Here is a 25,418-nt window from a genome sequence, read left to right on the forward strand (position 1 = left end):
CTGGATCCAGTTGATTATCATTTCAGCCCACTGTCACTCATAAGGAGGCAGGTTCCTGAGTCCAATTATCTTTGAAAACCCACCCATGCAGGCTGGATGTGATCAATGAGGCCGATGCCAACGTCGATATGCTTCAAGTCAAACCTATTGATCACCAGATGTGTATAGACGGATGTTGTGAGCTGTATAATGTCAGAGGGGACCAGGGGGCGCGAGCCAGCGGTGTGGGGGTCGGGATGGGGGGTGGGTGGGGGTGGAGGGAGATCTGGGGGCGTGGCTACAGCTCCGAGAGCCTCAGGTGTGCTGCATCAGGAGGAAGAGGTGACAGTTTGGTGAGGCCCGGCATCCCCAGGGGAGAAAATCAGGATCTGCCCTCACTCCCAGCTTCCCAGCTCAGCAGCAGCAGGGTGGCGGGCCGGCCCAGCGGCCCCTCCCACTGCTGAGGCACAATTAAAAGTCTGGCTCAGTCGCAGGCTGGAGCGCAATAAAACAAAGACCATAGTGACCCTCTCACCTTACACTCTCAGACAGGGACTCACATATACACACATGCAAACACACCCACACGCACCCCGGCGCACAAATAAGCTGGGAATGATTCCTCTGGATCTTCCTATATTTGAAGGGATGAAACCTCCAACACAGAAGAACATTTTCAACATTTTTCCAGCTATATAAATATATTTTACTTACCCACTTGCTTAGTTACTCTGTAGGAGGATATGGTGTGTCTTATTTATGTCTTATGATATGCACTTTTTTTAGGATTTCTGTTATGCGTGATCGCCCTGCGACAGACTGGCGACCTGTCCAGGGTGTACCCCGCCTCTCGCCCGGAACGTAGCTGGAGATAGGCACCAGCAACCCTCCCGACCCCATTAGGGACAAGGGTGAACAGAAAATGGATGGATGGATGGATGGATGTTATGCGTGATCTCAAAACTTGAGATTACCTCTGGGTAAAAACCCAAACAATTCACAGCATTTATTCTTAAGTGTAAAGCAAAATCATAACACATAACAGAATCATTTTGATTTAACACAGGAACAATTATTCTTGAAATTGTATGAAATGATTGCATTTATGATTTTTTCCGTCACATTTAATTTATTGTTATTTGGATTTTGATGCTAAAACAGACAAAACTACGACGCAAACACCTGTAGGCAGTTTTCAAGAGCCTGCAGCTCAAAATATTCTTGTTTTCCTGCTCTTTATAGAGTACACAAGTCCAACAAGCTTTTACTGAGCGCTTAACTAGCCGGTTGTTTAAAGACACACTGCTCCAGACTGAGCAGCTCTACCTTGAAAACACTTTTACCTTCAGGACAGTGATGGGGGAGCTCTTTAAGCTTCCACATCATGGCAACAGTTAATTGCTAATTGTTGAATTTTTCTTTTAAGCAACCAAGGGAAAAGTGAATTAACTGACAGTGTGCAGCAACAGGTGGGGGAAGGGCAGTTATGTATTATTTAAAGCTGCAGTATGTACGTTTTACAAAAGAAAAATTCCATATTTATTAAAACTGTCACCATGTCATGACAGTTTGCTATGAGGTAGATAATCTCTGAAAAATATCAATCTCCACTTCCAGCACTGCCACTATTGTGGTCTGCAAAAATACACCACTCCCAGTCAAAAACAACCAATCAGAGCCAAGAGGAGGGTTTTTACTGATGTCAATCACCCTCATGTATGCTGCTTAATGTGCTAATTGTGGATATAAACTTACAGTTGCATTAAAAGCATTTATTGGCTGCCATCTGGGGCCCTGCTAGCTAGCCTTAGCAAACACAGCAGGCTATGTTGTGGAGAACCAGCTGCAGTTTATCGTAGATCGAGAGGGAGGGAATGATTGACAGCGCTAAGACCCTCCTCCTGGCTCTGATTGGTTGTTTCTGCACTGGGAGAAGGCAGAGGAGATAGATTTTTTTATTTTTTTTCACATATTAGCTGTGTTATTTTATACTGTTATGAAATAATGATAATTTTAGCAAATACATGAAAATCATGTTTTATTAACCAAGGTTACATACTGCAGCTTTAATGCTCCCAACAGTCACTTCAGCTACGTATTTGGGCTATAATGAAAATAATGTTAAACTGATGAATCAATATGAATGAGAACTTCATATGTGTCTAAAGTTTCCATTTTCTTAAAGCTGGAATATGCCTTGATACCAGTGACCTGCCCATTGGTGAAAATTAAAAATCTTAATAAAAAAATTGAACCTCAACAAAGTGATTGCATAAATACTTATGGCTTTTTATGACCATTGTCCTACTCAAATCCGTTAGATTTTCACTTCAGTGCTTAGTCAGGGATTTATTAGGTTGAATTTCAATCAGTGAACAGGAGGATCAGTCGTGAAAGACAACAAGGTGGATCTTCTGCAGCGGCCAAGTCAAAGTGCAGATGTTCAATCTGTCAGGACCCACCCTGACAGAGCCTAAAGTTTAGGCCCTTAACAGTTTAGCAGGAAGAATGGAGGAAAACTGCAACGTCAGAGTGAGAATGTGTTGCCACACACACTATGTGATTGAGTCAATTACTAATATTTTAAAGAAATCAGTTTTCACTTTGACATTACAAGTTTTTTTTGTCACATTTTGTTGATCATGACTGATTTGTAAAAGCAATAAGAAGGTGAAATGTCTGAGGATGTGAATATGTCTTTCAGGCATATCTAATTCAAGAATCTAATTCAAGTACATTTCTAGTCATAGAACAATGCAGTCCAACTGAGTTTATAAAACTAGTTAGTAAAAATGTTGTTTTTAAAGAACATCTCAATCTGTAGCAATGCACTGAACCGAGCAAGCACAAAGTAACAGTGGAAAAGAAAGATCCAGTAAAAGGATCTGCTGCAGATCAGATGTTTCAGAGGAACACTGAGCAAAGACGTTCTCTCTGGACAAAACCATGTGACTAAAACTATTACAAAGAGAGTCTCTAAGCTTCTTAGGATGACTTTGGATGTCATTATATCTGCTATGAATAAGATCAAATGAAAGTGATCTGAAGAGAATGTTTTTGTTTGTTTTTGTCTAATAAAGATGTTGAAAGTACTGGAAAACTCACACATCATGACTTCATGTCTTCTAACACTGGAAATAAAATAAATTGAGCGTACGTAAACAGCAGGCTTGTGCTTTCCATAGTGAGCTGAAATAATGACCTTTTGTGTTTTATCCTCTCAGCCAAGTGAACACTTCGGATCCACCATGAAGGAAATGTAATATCTGCTCTGCTCCAGATTCCCCACAGCAACATTGTTGTCTCAATAATGATGAACGATTATTGCCCTCAGATTGCTTTATGATGTATGTACTCGTTAAAAGCAAGGAGTCGATTGATTCACGAAGGTAGCCTTTCTGTTCATCATTCTGATTGTGAAACTAATAATGGTATGTTTTATGTGACTAAAAATGGAGCTATCCTTTTCAGTAGGACTGAATTTCATACATCACAATAAGAGAAGAGTGGTGGAGGAAGCTGTGAGGTGATGTAATGAACATTAACATATTCAGCAGTGGCATAAAAAGATCACTCATCTCACCGGACAAGTCTGCTTTTCTAACGAGAAAAGTTTAAAGATTCAGGGCAAATTTTGCTGTTGGAGTTGATTTGCAACCCGGGGAGGTAAAGACATAAATATTCGTTATCCTCCTAATATTTTAGTTTTTAATTTCAAGGAGTATATTGTATTTCATTTTAATGTGTGTAAGGTAGGTATATTGGTTTATATCTATGTATGAGGTCATTGGAGAGGAAGAACGCCAAAGGCCAAAATTGAGAAAATACAAAAAAGAAGGAGGTGCATACGAATTATAGGTGTGTATGTGTGTGTGTGTGTGTGTGTGTGTGTGTGTGTGTGTGTGTGTGTGGGCGTGCGTGCATGTTTGTGTGTGTATAAAAGAAAACGGTGGATAGGCACCACACTAAAGTCCACAGCCAGAACTCTTCATGCAAATGCTACCAGGAGAGAGAGGCTGGTTTCATAAATTAATCTTTCCACTTCCACCTCGTTTTTGCTAAAGGCGGTCTTCCTCCCCAGCTTGAGTTTTGCTTCTCCTGGCGTCAGGGAAATTAATTAGCTGTTTGTCATCCTGAGCTGAAGGGGGAGATTAGGGAGACGAGTTGAGACTCAACGGCAGACGGGCAGCAGGTTGACTGCGGTTGACTGAGAGTTTGATGGTTTGTTGGTTAGTTGGTTGTCTCCTGAAGCCCCCACTACCACAACCCAAGCCTTAAGAAAGGTTTGCCCATCACCCCGACCTCGGTGCTTCCTCTAAAATAAGTTTATGAAGAGGCCTATAAAGACTGATGGTAAAAAGCTTCATTTTTGGTTATTAAAGATGGACAGGTGGTATTGTGTTTCCCTGAGCCTTAGGAAATACAACCTAATGTTAGCCAAGGCTGCTTTCATGGCCTCAGGCTACAGGAGGGACGGAGATAGCAGGCAGAAGGTACTTGCTGCCATGGGGTAGATTTAGCAATGGTGTAAAGCTTCCGATCACATAAACACAGACACACTGCCACTCTGTGTTTTTGATCTGAGCAAGTAACTTTCTTCTGCACCACCCTAAGGTGGTTTTAGAGGAGTAGATTAAGTTGAAAGACTATAGGCTTGACAGGAACTTGGCAGCTCACCAGAGCATGAGGCTTAACAAGGTTTCTACAATGGTCGTTCAACTACACATGAACTCCTTATAAGTAATAATTCACAGTGATGTTTTGTGAGGTATGTCCCATTGTGTCAGTTACAACTGTGTAGATATAACACCTTAGATGTATTTAAGTTAAAATCGCTTCTCTCTTTTTCTTATAGATATTTTTATGCAGAAAAACTCCAAAGTGACGACCTGAAGAATTTTACTGTACATAGCTTTGCTTGTTCTTTGTAAATAATATCACTGCATAATTGTGCAAGTTATTCTTCTAATCATAATTGAAACAGGATAACATTTTAACAGAAAAAGATATTTTTCTGTTAAAATGACAAAAAAGTTTTTGTCATTTTAATAACCTGCATTTGACTTTTGCTTTGACAATCAGAAGTGGATCTGAAAAGTCTGCCTACCACTAGTTCTGTAACATACCAGGGCGTAAATCCCATCTCATTATTGGGACCTTAAACAGGAAAATTTCCTAAGAACAATTTTATGGGGGTCGGCAAAGTTACAGTGAAATGTAATGTAAACTGTGGTTTAAAAAGCTTTAATTGTATTCAAGCTGCAGGACCAAAAATGACTAGTAAGTATACTTACTAGTCATTAGTAAGTCATTAGTAACCCTAGTAACCCTAGTAACCCTAACCCTGCTATGGCAATGCATGTCTAATGTGTTTTTATTTTCAGTAAACATGGAAGTCAAACTAAGATTCAAATGTTTATATATCAGTTTGGTTCAGTGTCACAGATCTTGTCTCTGGTGCACCTTTACAAAAATTTAAGACTCTGACTAAAAACATGTTTATTGAGTAACTCCACTTAATATAATTCCTCATAAATATTGATTTATTGCAGGGACTCTTAATACAAGTTATGTGTTAATTAAATTAGAACTTAATTTGCTTTAATTTCATTAAATTCCATTTAATCAAAAGCATTTAGTCTTATTTGGTACGGTTCCGTCAACATTCAAAATATTGACTAGGTCATTTTTGCAAACTCTACCAAATGATACATGCTGTCATGCATGTATTTATACAGATCTCTGAACATTTTATACCCTTCTTCTGACTGATACATTTACACAATGAGATCATTTAATCTGTTATCACAGCTATGGATTTAGCCAAAAGTATATTAATGAGCAGATGTCAGAAATATTCTTCATGGAGTGTTACACTTTTTCTGCTCAGTGAGATGGACTACGGTTGATGTTAAGTTTGTGCCCAATAATTCTGAATGTTGAAACTTAATCAAATTCTCCTTCAACAAAGTAGCTGTTTATACAACCAGGTTATTGGACATACTGTATTTTATGTTTGATGTCTCTTCTCTGAAAAGATTTCCTGATTTTTCATTTGAATTGAACAGAATATTGGTCACATCATGGGTGGAAAATTCTTTAGATTATTTACTGTGGTCTCATTTCTTTTACATTACAAGACCCAAATATTTGAACAGGATTGTGTACAAGTTTGAGAGTCACTTCCACCACAGACCAGAGAACAGAACAAATAATTTCACACATCAAAGTCAAAACAAGAAGTTGATTTCCTAACTCTCTAGACATAAGATTCCCCAATACTAACATGTTAGGATGTTTCTAGTCAAAGTAAATGCTGTCTCATGAACTCATATCCAGTTGTTGTTAGCATGTGACTTTGTCTGGTGAACAATATAGTTCTCAGCTATCATAGAGGTGGACACTTTGAGGTTAAAACCCAAATCAGTCTGACAGTAAACATTCAGATTCAGATTTAGATTTATTTGTGTCCCAAATGGGCAACTGATGTTACAGCAAGTATAAGAACTAACAGACAAAGTATCAAAGTTTAAAAAAAAATAAAAACAATAAAACATACCAAAAAAGACATCAAATATAAATCAATACATAATGGGAAGAGTACAGCAGTGTACATCATTGTTGACTGACAGTTGCTATGAACACTAACAATCAGGTGTGAGTCCCTCTACCTTGTCCTGCATTAAAAAGAGAAATTGATGTAGGAATAAAAGAGAGTTGTTACTTTTTATATTAAAAAGTCTGAGCGAGAGGCCAGAAGGCAGAAACTGGAACTCAGAGTCAGCAAGAATGTCATTAGTTTTCCTTATTATTTTTGTATTTCATTTATTTAACCAGGTAAACCCCATTGAGATCTGGATCTCATTTTCAAGAGGGACCTGGGCAGAAGTCTCCAATACACAGCAACCTGGTTATAAAATAAAACTAATTAATATGCACAAGTGTAAAACAGTAGAAAACAATTTAAATGGTCTTTTGATCAGTTATTGAACATCAAGTGTCTTTCTTCTGTTCTCTGTTGCATCCACTCATGTAGCAAACAACATTTGCTTACATTAGCAATAAAGAAGTTATCTAGCAGCTCATCTAAACAATATTGTGGTTTGATTTCTTCACAATATCAGGCCTAAAAACAAGACAAATCGATTCCGCCTTCTGCATGACTGACTTTATGGAAGGACCTCAGACTTATGCAACGCTTTCTTAGGACATTCAAAGATGCTTTACAAAGAACTTTGTAATTCCCATTCACACACACATTCACACGCTGATGGTGGTAAGCTACTGTTTAGTAGCCACAGCTGCCCTGGTCCAGTCTGAGAGAAAGCGCAGCTAAGCAGACGCCATCGGCCCTCCTGACCACCACCAGCACACAAGGTGGGTGAAGTGCCTTGTTCAAGGACACAACGACAGAGACGAAGGGGCCGGGGTCTTGAACCTGCAACCCACAATTGCAACATGAGAGAACAAACTCCTGTCTTCTCACTTCTATGTGACTAAAAGCACAATAGTCAATTTTTCAATGTCTACATTTGCTCATCTCTATTATAAAACATAAACTAGACAATTCTCCACTGAGCAGATACTTTTAAAAACACTGTGTGAGATTTATTAAACCTTTATTGCTCTTGTAAAGCACAAAATGTCCAACCTGCACTGTAATTCTCTGGAATTTGTGAAAAGAGAAACGGGAATTCTTAATTTTCCCAAAACATGTATCTAAAATCTCATCTCGTTCTTGTCATATACAGAGCTTGATGGATTGTTGAGAAGCTAATGTTTCCTTAATTTGTCCAAATATCCAATATTATCCACCTTGTTTTACCATATTATTCACATTTCCTGTAGCTTCTTGTCTTTCTGTTTTAAAAGTTCATTTTTTTGTTCTAAAATTGCATTTACATTTTTCCCGACGTTCGACTTGAAACTACAAAAACAGGAGCGGCTGTGATGGATGACTTTAGGACACGATTACACTGTATGGCTGTGTGTATTCATGGGAGATTGCTTGTACCTGCAGTCTGTGTGTGTTGTGCAGCCCTTAGATGGCTCCAATCATTTAAATCCTAAGTGGACTGTATCTGGCCTTGCTGCTTTCTACTGGCTGTATATATGTGTGTGTGTGTGGTGTGTGCGTGGGGGGGCGTGTGGGTGTGTGTGTGTATGTATGCTGTTCAGAGTTTTCAGTGTTGCAGACCACTAGTAGATGGGATATAGGCTTTTTTTTGCTTTAATTTGGAAAAGCATCAGTGGTGTGTGAATAGGGACATACTGTATATGTGTGTGTATTTGTAGCAGTGTGTTTTTGTCTTTGTTGCAATATAAGTGGATGCACTCTCCTCATCGCGTGCGTGTGTGTGCGTGTGCGGGCATGCGTGTGTGTGTGTTGTCCTGTATGTGTTGTCTTTGTTGTGCGCCTCTAATCCCCAGGTCCCCGGGGCTCCAGGGAAACAGCTGAAGCAGGAGCAGCAGTGGCTTGTCAGCCTGGGGCTCCCGCTGCTCCTCTCCCTTTCACTGCTCCCCATATGGTCCTGCAGCGCAGGGTCCCTGGGGGCCTGTTAGCGCCACGCCACCCAGGCCTGTGCCCTGCCACCAGGCCCCTCTCCCCTCCTGTCTCACCTCAGCTATCACCCTTTCATCCCCTGTCTCCCTCCTTTGGTTCCCCTCCTTCCTCTTCTTTAGATTGTCCGCTCACGTCTCATGTGAACCCAGATCTTAGTTGTTTTCTTGTCTTCCATTACCTCACTATTTTCTCCTTTGCCTTGTATATAATTGATGTGCCTTTTTTTCTCCCCTGCCCTCATGCGTCCCCTATTTCTCCTGGCCGTGGCCTCTTTTGGAGTCTTGTGAAGTTGATATGGGGATTTATGGCTCCCATTAGAAACATGAATTATCTCCTTTTTGTTCCAGCAGGAAACTTTTTTTTTCTTTTCAGAACCCCTGAACTGGCAGCCAGTGCGTAGCATAGCCCTCTCCTGGTGTACAAAGCTAACACATCAGGGGCTCGCCAGTGGCCCTGCAACAAACGTGGCCCCCAGTGACTGTAGCTGAGGCTCCTTGTCTCTTTAAAAAGTGATTTAAACTCTCCAGGTTCTCTGCAGACCTTGCCGGCTGAAAGTACCTCAGTTTATCTACACCAGCGGAGCCCAGGGCGTCTCTAAATCAGCTGTCACTATCTCTCGGGGATTACCGGGGGTTTTATAAATGAACAGCGAGCGCCGTTTCACACAAGTTATCAAACAGATCGTAAAACACCATCTCTGGGATTTCACTGTTTGGATACACATGATGGAGCGGCTCCTTAAGATAATGCTGCTGGTTCTCCGAGTGTTTGCAGAAGAAGAAAAAATATTTTTCTTCTTCTTCTATCTATCTATCTATCTATCTATCTATCTATCTATCTATCTATCTATCTATCTATCTATCTATCTATCTATCTATCTTATAACACCGACCCTCTGCCTCCGTTGTGGTTTCTCCACATATTGACTCATTGCGCCCTCTGTTGATGGCACCTTGCAAGCGTCTCGCTGCACATCACAGCTCTCCTTGGTTCACTGGAAAAGAGCCAGTTTATGGAGAGATCACACTCAGGAGGGTGAACTTAGTCACTTCTTTAGAGATTGAACCCCTCCCCAAGTGCACCCGCCCCCACACACACACTCATTTTGTGGTTTTATCGATGCACTTATAACATGCAGCCTCAACTTCATATGGATAATTATAGCTGCCTGTGGTTGTCATATGAGTGACCTTTATAATATTTTGTCCTTCCACTTTTCAAACCAAAAGATGATTATAGCATCACATATATAAAAGATTTTTTTAAAAGCAAAAATTATTCCTAAAGCGCTAATATATTTTCATTTTTACATCTAACTTATTTCCTGTTAAGACTTTTACTACTCTTTACTAAAACAAAAATATGGCATGAAGCCCTATGTATTTCTAAGTGGTTTTTAGTGCTTATCGTGCATAATTATTTTCTTTTTTTTTGCATTGGTGAATTAGTTTGGGTATCTGCAGAGGTAGCCATCCTGCAGTCAGCTGCTGAACAAACAATTCACTCATATGCTTGTTGACGCTACATCCAAAATCTTTAACCTTTCATCAGAAATATTTACACTTAACCAAATTTGTCAATCCTGGAAAAATGCCATCTTTCAGCCAGCATGCTGGCAGTGTGCAGTAAATTCTGGTGGAAGGGAGTGGCAGCACTGCTGTACTATGAGCAGTGCTCACTCCAGATCTTTCTTTGTGTGAAAGATCTGGAGTGATCAGATCTTTCACACAGAGAAAGATCTGATCACCCCAGAATTAACCCTGTAGGAACAACATGGAAGGTTCTAGAGCTTTATTTGGCCCTTGACAACAAATCAAGATGACTTTTATAAAACGTATGCATTTTGTCCAAATATAGCAAAAAGTTTCAAATAAAGATTTAACTGCTTTCTGATTCTGTTGCAAAGAATTGACTTTCCAATTTCAATTTACCCTACAAAATAGTGGACGTAGCTGAGCTGTCCCCCAGCCTGTGTGTGACTGGCCACACTCTGCCTGTTAACAGGTTGGGAACGGCTTGAGCTGCAGAAGTAGAATTCTTCACTTCTTTTCCTGCTTTGAAACTCAATCTGTCAGGGTAGCCGTGTTGTGTCTTTGAGTGCAATTTCCTCTGCTGCATTCATGCTGTCATCAGCTGCCTTTCTTGACTTTTTTCTCTCGCTGTCCCTCCGTCTCCTCCCCCAACTCCCCAGCCCCAAACGCCATATCCTGCACCTTTACCCGTCAGGGCTCCAGTGAAGTCTGCAGCTGGTTGAGGCCTCTCAACCTTAGGAGGGGGACACAGGATCAGCGGACAAGGAAGGCTTATGAAAAATATGCACATCAAGAAATACTGTTCTTAAAAAAGAAGAAAAAAACAATGTACAAATCTCCTTGTGAACAAACCACAACCCAGCTTTTCTTACACCTCTACTTATTTACTCCGCTCTCCAATCTTACACTCCTCTTTTCCACATCAGTCTGTTGCTGGTGTCTGGACTAATGAGTTGCAGGTGCAGCATTAAGCAGGCCTAGATGTGTTAGCTGAATGTTCTCAGACAAATGTACAAATCGTAAATATTCACATTACTAATTGAAACATGCAACAAGTTGCTCTGGTTACTGTAATGCCAATGATGATTTTCCTGATTATTTAGAATGGTGCAAATAGTGAACAGGCCATTTTTATTACATTGTAAATAAAATATATAATCACTTTTCTTTGAAATTAGTAATATATTTGTTGTACTAACTTTAGAAAGACGCACGTTTGAATGAAAACATAAATAAATCTAGTGTATGAATAATCTTGGGCTTAAGTTAGAAACAATAATTGCACAATCTCTTAAAGGCCCACAAGAGCAAAATCATTGAAAAAGCAAAGGAAAGACAATGTATTTGAGCAAAGTGTGTGATTGAAAGGGGAATAGACATAAAGTTTTCAATTTAAAACCAGGTTGAAAAGTTGTTGGATTTGATCAAATTGGCAAACACACTTTCATTCTATTAAAACCTTAGAAGTAATTTTTTAAAGAACATATATAAAAAATGACTGGCTATACAGGAATGAAGTACAAAATACACAATTTTTGTTTTTTCATACTAGCCGATGCCTAGTTACATTTACATCTATACCTCCTTTGTCTTCCACCTGCAAAGTGAAGAAATACTAAAGATGTCCTTCACATCCACTTTTTTGTCAGCATGTCAGTTATTAGGGGATGATATCATTGATACATCCTTATATAAAATCATAACCATTTAATTTTTAAAAATTCCATGTGTCAGCAATAAAAGGCCCTTTTATCCATGGCTCTCCTCTCCTTCTGAAATGTTTGCCAAACAGTTATGTGAAACTCCTGAAGTTTGCAGATGACGCCACTGTCAGTGGTCCAATCCAGGATGTGTCCGTGTTTAGACAGGAGGCGGATCAGCTGCTGTGGTCAGAACCACCTGGAGCTTAACGCTGAGGTGGAGGCTGTGCAGACGATGGTGGACAACAGGAGAAAATGCCCTATGCTCCCTCAGCCCAGAAGTCCGACCTTCCACAGGAGCTGCTGGTCATTTTACTGTCTGCCCTGTGTTTGGGTCAGGAAAAAGGCAGCTGACATCTGCAGACCTCACACATCCTGGACACAAACAGCATAGACTTTTTTTTCTTCTGGTCAGTGTTATTTGTATAAACTGTTAGTCAGAGTAGCCAGGTACTAAATAAACATATTTGCTGTAAAGTAATAATCTTTTATCTTTTCCTTTTTTTTCTACATATAAAACTCTAAATAGAAACAAAAAATAAGTTGCTTGTAAACACATATGCCAATATATAATGTTCCTTTTCCACTTTATTTCCTGAAAAATGTATATATTTGTACTTTATTTCTGTACAGTGAGAGCAGGAAACCAAAGTCAAATATATTGTTTGTGCAAACAGTCTTGGCCAATTAAGCTGAATCTTACAAAAGGTCTATGAATTCAAATAGAGGATACTACTGGACATCAGGATGTAACTTATTCCTTTTTGTTTGCAGAAAATATATCAACTAAGTGTCCTTGCTTTTTATAAAAGAGCGTTCTGATCAAGCTACATCAGAGGCTGCATTAGGAAGACACCGAGCTGTATTCTGGTCATTAACAGTAAAGTATGAAGAACAATTTCAGAAAGTATTATAATCTAAACTTGACCAACTTAACATATTTTAATATCTCACAAATAATGTTTCTTTACACACCACAATAAACTAAATATATAAACTGAAACACAGTAGAAAGATAAAGTAGCATCAAAACAAATAAGGTCAAACTTACAGAGAGCCAGTGACAATAAGAACTTAGGGTAAAAAAAATCACTTTGCTTTCCCTAACCTCCATAAACCTTTGACCCTATGATATTAATTACATTTTTTTTAATTCTTTTTTTCTTTTTCCAAATTTTATTCTGTGCAAAATTAATCTTTTTAACCTAAAATATTAAATTATCTAGCGAGGCCACAGTGATATAAATACAATAAAAGAAAAATCATTTTTAAAAACTGTTGCTGAGTAACAGTGGTTACTGAAATATAGATTTTTACTTTACTATCAAAATCTACAGAGGCTTGAAGTCATCCATGCAAACACAGATGCAACAATTCACAGCTGGCCTGGAGCTTTGTCCCGGTTTGTCCACATTTTCTTCCTGTTGTGTATATCTACCTGCTTCTCAAGTGCATCAATGTTTCCTGCTGTTCTAAACCCCTACAAGTGCTCACAAGTACACTTTGTTCTCCTTTAAAACTAAAACTCTGTGCTCAGATTTAATTCCTTTTGCACAAATGTTCTCTCTTCCTGATACTTTGTCCAGGTTTGTCCTCCCTGTTTACTGATTCTGTTTGCTCTCTCTTAAATATAAGTGGTAATTTCCTGGTCACAGGAGTACAGTCCGTGACTCTGACACTAACTTCTTTGGAGAGTGATTCTTTTAACACCCTTTATAGGCAAGTGTAAACCAAAACTAAAACAACAGATGAAATCCTTCTTTTTGTCTAAAACTGTGTGCATGTTTTGGCTTTCAAACAAATATACTGATCTGTTACATGTCTGCCAGACTGTTTGTATTTTCCCCTCCTCATTTTTTCCAGGTTTCTCAACAGGTTCAGTGCACAGACTGATTGGATTGCTTTGATTGAATTTGAGTGGGACCAACCAGGCTCTGTTCTAGAAGAGCCTGGTTGGTCTTGCACCAACACCAAAAATACACCAACACCAGCTGTGTTGGTGCATTTATCTGTATTTTGTGAAAGTCTGTAATGATTCCTAGAGTGATTCAATTACCTGCATGAGTAAAATTCCATGAGGCAAATTACCTGAATTGAAGCTTCGTTAAATGATGTTTTACTATAGCACACTATATTCCAGTTTGGTGATTGTTTATGTTGCGCAGCGCTCTTTCTTCCACCTATGAGTTGTTGATGACTGCTAAGAGCTATCAGCATAACACTTAATTTTCAAGTTTGATCTGGGGTGCATTTAATTGATTTATGATAATGTCTGAGGTTTTATCATTTTTCCAGGGGACCAATAGGCATCCTTAAAATGACTGGCATAATGCATGGACTCTTGTGGCCTTTCTCCTCCACATGTTGTTACTAGTGACTGTAGTTTTAGCAATGGCAGCAGATGAAATGAATCAAGCTGTTCCGTCCGTGTTGGCCATGCTTCCGAATATTGAATTAATATTGACAAGCACCTTGTTCGCATTGGAACTTCTCTCTTTGCAGTGGAGGATGGTTGTTTACAGTGCAGGCAATTTCTGGTAAGGATCAAACTGGCACATTGCATAAGTAACAGCAATTGGATAAAATTTAAAACTTCAACAGAGTCCATGCCTCCAGTCCCCAATCGTTTTTCAACAGCCAAAGTACCAGACCCTCTGGAAGGAGCTGGATTTTGCCCTGCAAGCATTTTGACGAAGAAAAATAAATTTTCCTTTTCACTTGTATGAGGACTCTGTCATTTTATTGTTGTTATTGAAGGAAATCATAGGTCCTAGAGAGAACTCATGCAAACATACAAACTCCACCAAAAAAAGAAACAGGTCTGTCCTGACAAAATGGCTAAATGTGCTCCATTATAATCCATGTGATTGGTAGATGAAAAACAAAACATTATACTGTACACTTTAAGTATAACAATTAAGAATATCATTATTCACGAGTTTATTGATGTCAAGTTTATGCATCATGTCAATGGTTCAACTTTCAGTTGAGTTTAGTTTAGTTTTTGTTTTCACGAGTTTTATCTGGCCTCCCTTTACATCCATGAAACATGTTAGGTGAAAATAGTGATTTGAAACTGACCTCAGGCTTGAGTATGATCATGCATGATTGTTGATCTTGTTTGTTTCTGTGTTTGTTTACATCACCTCCTAGTTAACAGCTTGGGATAACCCTCCATCCTTCTGCCGCTGAGCAGGGTTGGTAATGGTTGACTAACTGCAGACACACATACAATCTCCAGTTTGTATGATTTTTAAGGCAAACTTTGATAGGGAATAACCACATCTTTTTGTCTAAGTAGAATACTGGTGTGTGTGTATGGGGGTGTGTGTGTCTGTGTGTGTGTATTAACCTTACTGTCACGCCAGTCGTATGTCCTCCATCAACTATTGAGCTTTTGCCTGCGGGGATTTTTTTTTGTGCGCTCATGTGATAGTGGCTCGCACGAGCAGATTAATAATTCCATTATCCTCGCTGTCTTTTACACTGTGTGCCATTCATTCGCTTTTCTCACTTTTTCTCCTCAGTATGTCTGTCTTTGAGCCTGCACCCTCTCCTGCTTCTCTGTCTTTCGCTGGGTTCCATTTTCAAGGTGTGATATTGCTTTAATTGTGCAGAAACATGTGGAGAGATCAGACATATCTCGGGGGATTAGAGGTAAAGCCGGGAGTTTGCGCGACTGGCAGCTTGTGTTTGGAGCAAAGGGTCTGTTGGGAATGAATGTAGTTAGTGTGACCTCTGACCCTGCGAGCTGTTGACGTGGAAGCCGGCCAAGAGGGGTCCAACAGAACGCTTTTGTTAATCTCATTCAGGGCTCCCTGTGAACTGTGGGCAGGGGGAAAGCTGGCAGCTCAGACCTGTGGAATGCGGAGCTCTTTATTCCCATGCTTTGGAAACAGAGGTGGGCCTTGGAACTAGCAAGGCTCCTTTAGCAGGACCTCGTCCACTCAGCTCAATCGACACTGACAGTTTCCTGGCTTAGGGTTGCCAACTGGCAGGGCAGTAGTGCAGGGGGGACAAATGCACCCCACCAGGGCTCCAAAGGCCACAGGCAGCAGGACATAACCCCTAACAGGCCACTACAGTAGTATGTCACTGTTTAAAGATTATACTCTGCAAGACTTTATGCACTATTTTGTCCAAATGCAACACATACATGTGGTAGGATTGTGACTCCTCTTTTCTCCGCAGTGTCACCATGTCATCATTGCTTATCAGTTACACATATCCCATCAGCTAAAGTATGGACTCAGTGTGTGAAATTTACACGTTCAATTATTGATTAAGCGAAACATGGTGCACTTCAAAATCCAGCTACTTGGTTTTGTTGTATCAAATGACAGGCAACAGTTTCACTGAACACCAACGTTAGTCGAGTCGGTCAGTCGAGTGAACTGGAAGTTCATGAGGGGACAGATTCAGTTCAGCCCGCCAGCCATCCCAACACCATCCACTGTCCTTGCACTTATATTCTTCACACTCGATCACTTTTGAATTCTGCTTTAACTCAACTTGACACGATATGTCTTGCTTGTGTAACCCACAATTAGCAAACGACTTTTATTTTTGCGGGCCCACTTCCTGTGTTGCCCGAACGCTGCTAACTTATTTAAAGCCACGCCTCCAGTGCGCAGTAAAAGATCCTCACCTGTTCCACTGTGATTGTGGCTTGCTGTTGGCGTCTTCCTTAGGAATTCCTCAAAAAAATCTTTGAACATATTGATTTGATTGCTGGGTGAGTTTATTTGTTAACAGTGTTATTTGTTCTATGTGGTACTTCTGCTCAATTGCTCATTGGAGCGTTGTTTTATTAGAATCACTGGCATTGTTTACCTGGACCGTCACCAGGATTCTGTTAGTGCTGATTGTGGCTAAGTACGCCCCACTCTCTTCAAAAAGGTAACTTGTTGCTGAAGTTTGTGCGTATTCTGACACCTTTACATTGATGCCGAGGCACTGAAGTTTAAACAAAAATTGATCAGAACAGAATGTAGCTACACTTAAATTGATATTGCGCAGTATATTTATTTATTTATTTATTTATTTTTCTTCCCTCACTCTGCTTGAGTATTTGACAATTAATTTATTTTATTTTTCTTGATTGATATTTTGGAAGTGCACTTTAACTTTAGTACTTTAAGTTTAAATTGATTAGTTGAAATATGATAGTTTTGTTTTATTTAAATTATGGTTAGTTTAACCTGATTGAAATGTCTGTTTAATTATTAGGAATCTAATTATTGCATTTGCATTTAGTATGCATAAACTAGATGTTTAAATTTAATAATTATTTCCTTTGTATTATATTTGTTTCTGATAAAACACTTAATGGGTTTTCTGACCTTTTAGGTCGGGTTTTTTTTTCCACCTGTCGGATCAGATCCTCATCTGGATCGAAAGATGGCGAGCTAGGAATGGACTATGGACTTTATGATTTGGACAATCAATTTATTCTGAGTCAATTCTCATGTGTCTCATTGTGTTATTGTAATTGTATGTTTTTTTATTCAAATCACTTAATATATATTCACCAAAACTAAAAGCACTGCCTCCTGTGTTTTTTCACACCTCAGGCTCCTTAAAAGGCCACTCTTCCGATGCTGCTTATGTAGCCGCAGTTAGCTGCCTAGCCCATAACTGTTACATTACTTTGGCGAGCTAGCCAGGAGCCTGATACTGTGAATGTTTTGGTGAATGTGTTTTGTGGTTTGGTATTGAAATATGGATTTCTTTGACCAAGTTGGTATCAATGTTGCTAATTCTGTCATCATTAGTGGTGTAACGAACACTCAAGCAGATGATGAGATTGTCAATCTTTTACGTAGTTATGGTGGAATTAAGGTTTTTTCTGTTACTGCATGTGAGAGTCCATTTTATAAAAACCTGGCCGTTGAATTTACTAATTCTGCAGATTTGGAAAAGCTAAAATCGCTTTTACCATATGTTTATCCATCTCAGGTTGCAGAAGATGTTATATTTGTTGTTAAATTGCTTTCAAGAGAGTGCCCTGCCACAGTCACAGTGGACACGACCTTACCTCCTGATTATCTCCATGAACTGAAACGTATTTCCCAGCAGAGTGGACAATCATTTGATGACGTTTTGAGAGGAGTTTTTGAACAAATAAGTGCTCATTTAGGAATAGCGGCTACCGGAGGGGAGCCTGATGGGGATGATGAAGGGGATGGTGATGAGGAGGATATTGTTGAAATACTTACCATTGAAAGAGAGTCCAGTCAGACTCAGCCATCTACTCTTCCCGCAAACCAATCAGATCAGTCCACCACCTACCAGCAGGGACCACAAACTCAGCCTAATCCAACTACAAATGTGGGGCCGAGAATTTTCCTCTCGGGGACTGATCTGAATCCTTCTGGGGTTCAAAGGGTTGTTGTCGAACACATTGTGCGCAGAGATGATGTAAATCTTCAACCTCTGTCTTCAGTTAGACTACGCACCTTTTCAGGAAGACTTCCAAAACCTCAGCATGAGGCAGATTATGAATCCTGGAGGTCTCAAATAGAACTCTTAAATGCAGATCCAAGTCTAGCACCTTTACATGTTACAAGGCGCATTTTGGAAGGTTTACTCCCTCCAGCTGCTGACCTAGTGAAGGGTTTGGGGCCTGGTGCCCTGCCTGCAACATTTTTGCAGGTACTTGATTCTGCATATGCCACTGTTGAGGATGGAGAAGAATTGTTTGCAAAATTTTTAAACACGCTTCAGGACCATGGGGAACGACCATCTTCTTATCTGCAGAGACTCCAGTTGGCTCTCAGCACAGTGGTGAAGCGTGGTGGGATTCCAGCCACTGAAATTGACAAATATTTGTTAAAACAATTTTGTAGAGGTTGCTGGGATAACAGCATGATTAACAAACTTCAACTAGAAAAGAAAAAAGACCAACCACCTCCTTTCTCAGAGCTTTTATTAAAACTCAGAACAGAAGAAGACAGACAGTTGGCAAAAGAGATGTTAATGAAAAAACATATTCCATCAGTCAAGCATCGTGTCAGTGCACAAGCTCACACTACCAGTTCATGTTCATGTAGCCATCTATCAGACTCGGGTGCTATCGAAGACTTAAGGAAGCAAATGTTAAAGCTGCAGAGTCAAATGTCAGCCCTGCTGTCTAAGGACTCTAATTCTGCTAAACCAGAAAATCAGATGAAAAAACAGAAACCAAAATCTGGCCAACCTAGTAATAGGCCAAAGCCCTGGTTCTGTTTCAAGTGTGGACAGGATGGTCACATTGCTCCCAACTGTTCCAGTCAGCCAAATTCCAGTTTAGTTGAAGAAAAACGCCGCCAGCTCAAACACAAACAGCAGTCCTGGGACAAAAGTAAGCCATTAAACTAGAAGCAGTTCTTACTGAGGGACAAGTGGGAGCTGCAACTAGTGAATGTCCCCACACTACAGACTCATTTTCACATTTTTCATTACCTAAAGGATTAGTGGGCACAAGGAGTACTGGTGAGGTGAAGATTAAAGGGATCAATTTTCATTGCCTCTTGGACACAGGTTCCCAAGTCACCACAATTTCACATTCCTTCTATAACACCCATCTATCAGATCACAAAATAAAACCAATAAATGATCTTTTGGAGATAGAAGGTGCAAATGGTCAGAGGGTGCCTTATATCGGATATGTGGAACTCTGTTTGACATTTCCCCCTGAGTTCACAGGAGAAGAGATGGACATAAACACCTTGGCCTTGGTTGTTCCAGACCTGCGATCATCACAACCCCCTGTTCTGATTGGCACCAACACTTTGGATGTTGTGTATAACCAGTGCTGTCAGTCACAGTCTGAGTTCCATCCTGTGCCTTTTGGATATAGAGCAGTGCACAAAATTTTGGAGATAAGGCATAAACTAACAACAGATGACTATCATGGCATTCTAAAAATGCAGTCATCCATCCCACAGGTCGTTCCTGCACAGAAGATTGCTGTGCTGGATGCTCTTCTTATTTGCCCATTACTGCAAGGTGAAAAAGAAGTAGTTATTCAGCATCCAACCTCTTTCTCTCTACCGGGTGGTTTGATAGTAAAATCTAGTCTTTTTGATTTACCTCCTGTACAGCCTGCTTCTCTGCCAGTGGTGATCACTAATGAATCTGACCATGACATTGTGATTCCAGCCAGAGCAGCCATCGCTGAAGTCAGTACCATCCAAACCATTCTTCACAAAGAGCAGAGTGTGTATCAACCTTCCTATAGTTCTGAGCCAAATCCAACCAAATTGAACTACAACTTTGGAGATTCGCCACTCTCAACTGAATGGAAGCAACGTATAACAACCATGCTCAACAGTATGTCAGATGTTTTTTCAAAGCATGATCTTGATTTTGGTCGTACAGATAAGGTCAAGCATGAGATCAAGCTATCAGATCCCACTGCTTTTAAACAGCGACCAAGACCCATCCACCCCCTAGATGTGGATGCGGTACGTAAACATATTCAAGAACTGCTGCAGTCTGGTGTTGTACGTGAATCCAACTCACCCTTTGCTTCCCCCATAGTTGTAGTGCGGAAGAAAAATGGTGCAGTACGGCTCTGTATTGATTACAGGAAGTTGAATGCACAGACCATCAGGGATGCATATGCTTTGCCAAAGCTGGAGGACACATTTTCAGCACTGTCTGGCTCGACGTGGTTCTCCACACTGGATTTAAAATCTGGTTACTACCAGATTGAGATGAATGAATCAGACAAAAATAAAACTGCATTTGTCTGTCCGCTTGGATTTTATGAATTTAATCGTATGCCTCAAGGTGTAACTAATGCTCCTAGCACCTTTCAACGCCTTATGGAGCGGTGCATGGGAGACATGAATTTAAAAGAAGTGCTTGTTTTCATTGACGATTTAATAGTGTTTGCACCAACTCTAGAAGAGCATGAACTTCGGTTGAAGAAAGTTCTTCAACGCCTGAAAGAATTTGGATTGAAGCTGTCAGTTGAAAAGTGTGTTTTCTTTCAGACATCTGTTCGCTACCTTGGACATGTAGTTTCAAGGGATGGAGTGGAGACAGATCCAGACAAGATTTCCACCTTAACATCTTGGCCGGTTCCTCAGAATTTAAAAGAGCTCAGATCATTCCTTGGTTTTGCAGGGTATTATCGCCGGTTTGTGGAACATCAGTGGTCAAACCTCTCAATGAGTTAACAGCTGGATATCCACCCTGCCAGAAAAGATCAAAACAGATGAAGTTGCAGCATTACCTTGACCCCAAAGAACCCTTTGCTTCTCGCTGGACAACTGCTTGCCAGCAGGCCTTTGAAGAGGTAATCCGGAAACTCAGTACAGCACCAGTTCTTGCATTTGCAGACCCAGGTAAACCCTACATATTACACACAGATGCTAGCTCTACTGGCCTTGGTGCAGTTTTGTACCAAGAACAGGATGGGCAGAACAGGGTGATTGCATATGCCAGCAGAGGTCTGTCCCGCAGTGAAAGTCGATATCCTGCCCATAAACTTGAGTTTTTGGCCCTCAAATGGGCAGTTACAGAAAAATTTTATGACTACCTGTATGGATCCGATTTCACTGTGGTTACAGATAGCAACCCATTGACATATCTGCTAACTTCTGCTAAATTGGATGCTACAAGCTATAGATGGCTTTCTGCTCTTTCAACTTTTACTTTTAAGATCATTTATCGGGCTGGCAGGTTAAATGTGGATGCTGATGGTCTCTCTCGGCGACCTCATGCTGAAGAGGTGGCTGATCCTTTGTCTCTTAAGGAGAAAGAGAGAATATTGAAGTTTACTGAACAACATCTGGAACATCCATCTTGTATTTCCATTGACCAGCACTCAGTCCAAGCAATATGTGACAGGCAACTGGTGTACAGCTCACCCAACCTGGACCAGGTTGTTGCTCTTGTGCAAACCCTCTCCATTAACACTGACAGTTTACCAGACAGTTTTGTTAATGATCTACAGTTCTCTTCACCTGTTGTGCCATCTTTCTCTGAAGGTGAAATTGCTGACAAACAGAGAGCCGATCCAGTCATTCAGCACATTATTGCTCAGTTGGAACGAGGGGAAAACCCACCGCCATTTCTGAGGGAACAGCTCCCCGATCTGCCATTACTCCTGCGAGAGCTTACACGCTTGGAGCTCCATAATAATGTTCTTGTCAGGAGGAGGAATATTGGAGGTGAGCTTACTTACCAACTTGTACTTCCAGAGGAATGGCGGCCTGAGGTCCTCAACCAGCTTCATGACCAGATGGGCCATTTGGGCACAGAAAGGACTCTGGATCTCGTCAGATCACGGTTCTTCTGGCCACGAATGGCAGTTGATGTCTGTAACAAACTCAAGAACTGTGAGAGATGCATCCGAAGAAAAGCACAACCTGAGAAAGCTGCACCACTTGTTAACATTAAAACCTCAAGACCACTCGAACTTGTCTGCATGGACTTTCTCTCCATAGAACCAGACCGAAGCAACACCAAAAATGTTCTAGTGATAACTGATCATTTCACAAAATATGCTGTTGCCGTGCCAACCCCAAACCAAAGAGCCAAAACCGTAGCAAAAGCGCTATGGGAGAACTACCTTGTCCATTATGGAATGCCAGAGCGTCTCCATAGCGACCAAGGGACTGATTTTGAATCTCATACTATCAAAGAGCTCTGTCAGATCACAGGAATCCAAAAGATTAGGACCACACCTTACCATCCCCGTGGCAATCCTGTGGAGCGATTCAACCGAACACTCTTAAACATGTTGGGTACGCTGCAAAAAGAAGATAAAATTCACTGGAAAGATTTTGTGAAGCCATTGGTACACGCTTACAACTGTACCCGAAATGATGTCACTGGATACTCCCCATATGAATTGATGTTTGGTCGGCAACCCCGCCTTCCTGTTGACTTAGCTTTTGGACTGCCTGTGTCTGAAAAACCATCTACATCTCATTCACAGTATGTTGAAAAGCTCAAGTCACATCTCAAAGAAAGTTATAAGATTGCAACTGAAAACGCTGAGAAAGTCATGTGGAAGAACAAACTCAGATTTGACAAGCAAGTCACAGCTGCAGAACTCTCAGTTGGAGATAGAGTTCTGGTTAGAAACGTCAAACTGCGAGGCAAGCACAAGCTCGCAGACCGGTGGGAATCAGACGTGTATATTATTCAGAAGAAAGCCGGCACTCTTCCAGTATACACAGTCAAACCAGAAGGCAAAGATCGTCCCATCAGGACCCTCCACCGTGACCTGTTGTTGCCTTGTGGCTACCTGTCCCCAGCCTCTAAACCAGAACAGATAAAGCCAACAACAGCCATTGCACCTGAGACTTCAGAAAATGTAGATCTTTTAGACCCTGAAAATGAAGAACTGTTTTTATTTGACTTACCTGATTTCTCCAGCTCCTATGTCACCAGAGTTACAACTGAGGTTGACTTACCTGCTCCTGCATCTACTGTCGCTCCTCTGCCTGTGGATCCGCCTGGCCAGCATCCCCAGAGCTCTTTGGAAGAAGAGGTTGGTGAGGAAAAGGAAGTGGAGTCTGGACCTGAACCTATTGCTGAACTGGACATGGAACAAACAGCTGAAGATGGAACAGATTCTGATGACTCAGAGCCTCTCGTGGAAAATTCCTCCTCTCAATCAGGACCTGTCTCTCCTCACCCAGAATCTGCATCCTCTCCAGGACAATCCAGCATGTTAAGTGATTCTTCTGCTGCAAAACTCTCCAGCCCAGATCCTGAACCACCTGTCAGACGCTCTACCCGAACACATCAGCCACCAACTCGTCTGCAGTATTCAACACTTGGTCATCCACTTCTGCAGAGCATCCAGACCCTGTTTCAAGGACTCAGTACAATCTTTACATCTGCTCTGGACCTGGATGAGACCTCTGTGACCTCTACATCATGTGACAGTGTGGTGTGTCACCAGCCTGTTGCATGTACGAGGCCGCACATGAGTTTAGGGGGGGAACCTGTAACCCACAATTAGCAAACGACTTTTATTTTTGCGGGCCCACTTCCTGTGTTGCCCGAACGCTGCTAACTTATTTAAAGCCACGCCTCCAGTGCGCAGTAAAAGATCCTCACCTGTTCCACTGTGATTGTGGCTTGCTGTTGGCGTCTTCCTTAGGAATTCCTCAAAAAAATCTTTGAACATATTGATTTGATTGCTGGGTGAGTTTATTTGTTAACAGTGTTATTTGTTCTATGTGGTACTTCTGCTCAATTGCTCATTGGAGCGTTGTTTTATTAGAATCACTGGCATTGTTTACCTGGACCGTCACCAGGATTCTGTTAGTGCTGATTGTGGCTAAGTACGCCCCACTCTCTTCAAAAAGGTAACTTGTTGCTGAAGTTTGTGCGTATTCTGACACCTTTACATTGATGCCGAGGCACTGAAGTTTAAACAAAAATTGATCAGAACAGAATGTAGCTACACTTAAATTGATATTGCGCAGTATATTTATTTATTTATTTATTTATTTTTCTTCCCTCACTCTGCTTGAGTATTTGACAATTAATTTATTTTATTTTTCTTGATTGATATTTTGGAAGTGCACTTTAACTTTAGTACTTTAAGTTTAAATTGATTAGTTGAAATATGATAGTTTTGTTTTATTTAAATTATGGTTAGTTTAACCTGATTGAAATGTCTGTTTAATTATTAGGAATCTAATTATTGCATTTGCATTTAGTATGCATAAACTAGATGTTTAAATTTAATAATTATTTCCTTTGTATTATATTTGTTTCTGATAAAACACTTAATGGGTTTTCTGACCTTTTAGGTCGGGTTTTTTTTTCCACCTGTCGGATCAGATCCTCATCTGGATCGAAAGATGGCGAGCTAGGAATGGACTATGGACTTTATGATTTGGACAATCAATTTATTCTGAGTCAATTCTCATGTGTCTCATTGTGTTATTGTAATTGTATGTTTTTTTATTCAAATCACTTAATATATATTCACCAAAACTAAAAGCACTGCCTCCTGTGTTTTTTCACACCTCAGGCTCCTTAAAAGGCCACTCTTCCGATGCTGCTTATGTAGCCGCAGTTAGCTGCCTAGCCCATAACTGTTACACTTGACAAATGGTACTTGGGACAAAGTGTTATGTTCAAACATTTTCAGGTTTTCTGATTTGCTTTTGTCATTATGTAATTTTGTGTTGAAGCTGAAGCTTTTCAAAGTTTAGGAAATAACTCAATAAATACAGGCAGAGAGAATAATGCTTCATTTCCTTCAGTTTCTTCAATTAAATAGTGAATTATTAGCTTTTCATTTCTAACGCCAGCACTGGTCATTAACATTAAATAACATTAAATTTGACTTTGAAACTAACAACTTTGAAAATATTTAGGCTACACTTTATGCTGTAAAAAGATATTTTTAAGATACTTCAAGCAAACTGGATTATCTATTTATATATGAGTTCCTGATATACATATAACCAAAACAGATACTTACACACACCAAATAAAAAGGCACATACACATTTTGTTGTCATTATCTGAAATTGAATCAGAAAAATCTTTGCTTTTCGGGATGATAGGTAAGAGGAAGTTGTATTTATACAGCAATTTTCCACAACAAGGCAGTTCAAAGTGCTTAGGAAGTTGGTTAGAATTACTAAAATTATTTGTATTTGTCAAAGTCCAGAAAAC

The 25,418-nt window shown here is 40.3% G+C and overlaps 1 protein-coding gene across 3 annotated transcripts; it reads left to right on the forward strand.

Moving 5' to 3' along the window:
* The first annotated feature begins 20,987 nt into the window (after positions 1–20,987).
* On the forward strand, positions 20,988–24,588 carry LOC114154088 (uncharacterized). 3 transcript variants are annotated; one of them, XM_028032865.1, is made up of 3 exons: positions 20,988–23,927; positions 24,007–24,091; positions 24,542–24,588. In XM_028032865.1, the coding sequence occupies exon 1, from the start codon at positions 22,009–22,011 to the stop codon at positions 23,740–23,742; it is 1,734 nt and encodes a 577-aa protein (XP_027888666.1). In that variant the 5' UTR covers positions 20,988–22,008; the 3' UTR covers positions 23,743–23,927; positions 24,007–24,091; positions 24,542–24,588. The 3 variants fall into 3 exon arrangements, with proteins under 3 accessions (XP_027888666.1, XP_027888665.1, XP_027888664.1); XM_028032864.1 differs by having other exon boundaries at positions 20,988–24,091; XM_028032863.1 differs by lacking the exon at positions 24,542–24,588 and having other exon boundaries at positions 24,007–24,155.
* The last annotated feature ends 830 nt before the right edge of the window (positions 24,589–25,418 follow it).

The sequence above is a fragment of the Xiphophorus couchianus genome, chromosome 12 (assembly GCF_001444195.1).
Source record: "Xiphophorus couchianus chromosome 12, X_couchianus-1.0, whole genome shotgun sequence".
NCBI lineage: Eukaryota > Metazoa > Chordata > Actinopteri > Cyprinodontiformes > Poeciliidae > Xiphophorus > Xiphophorus couchianus.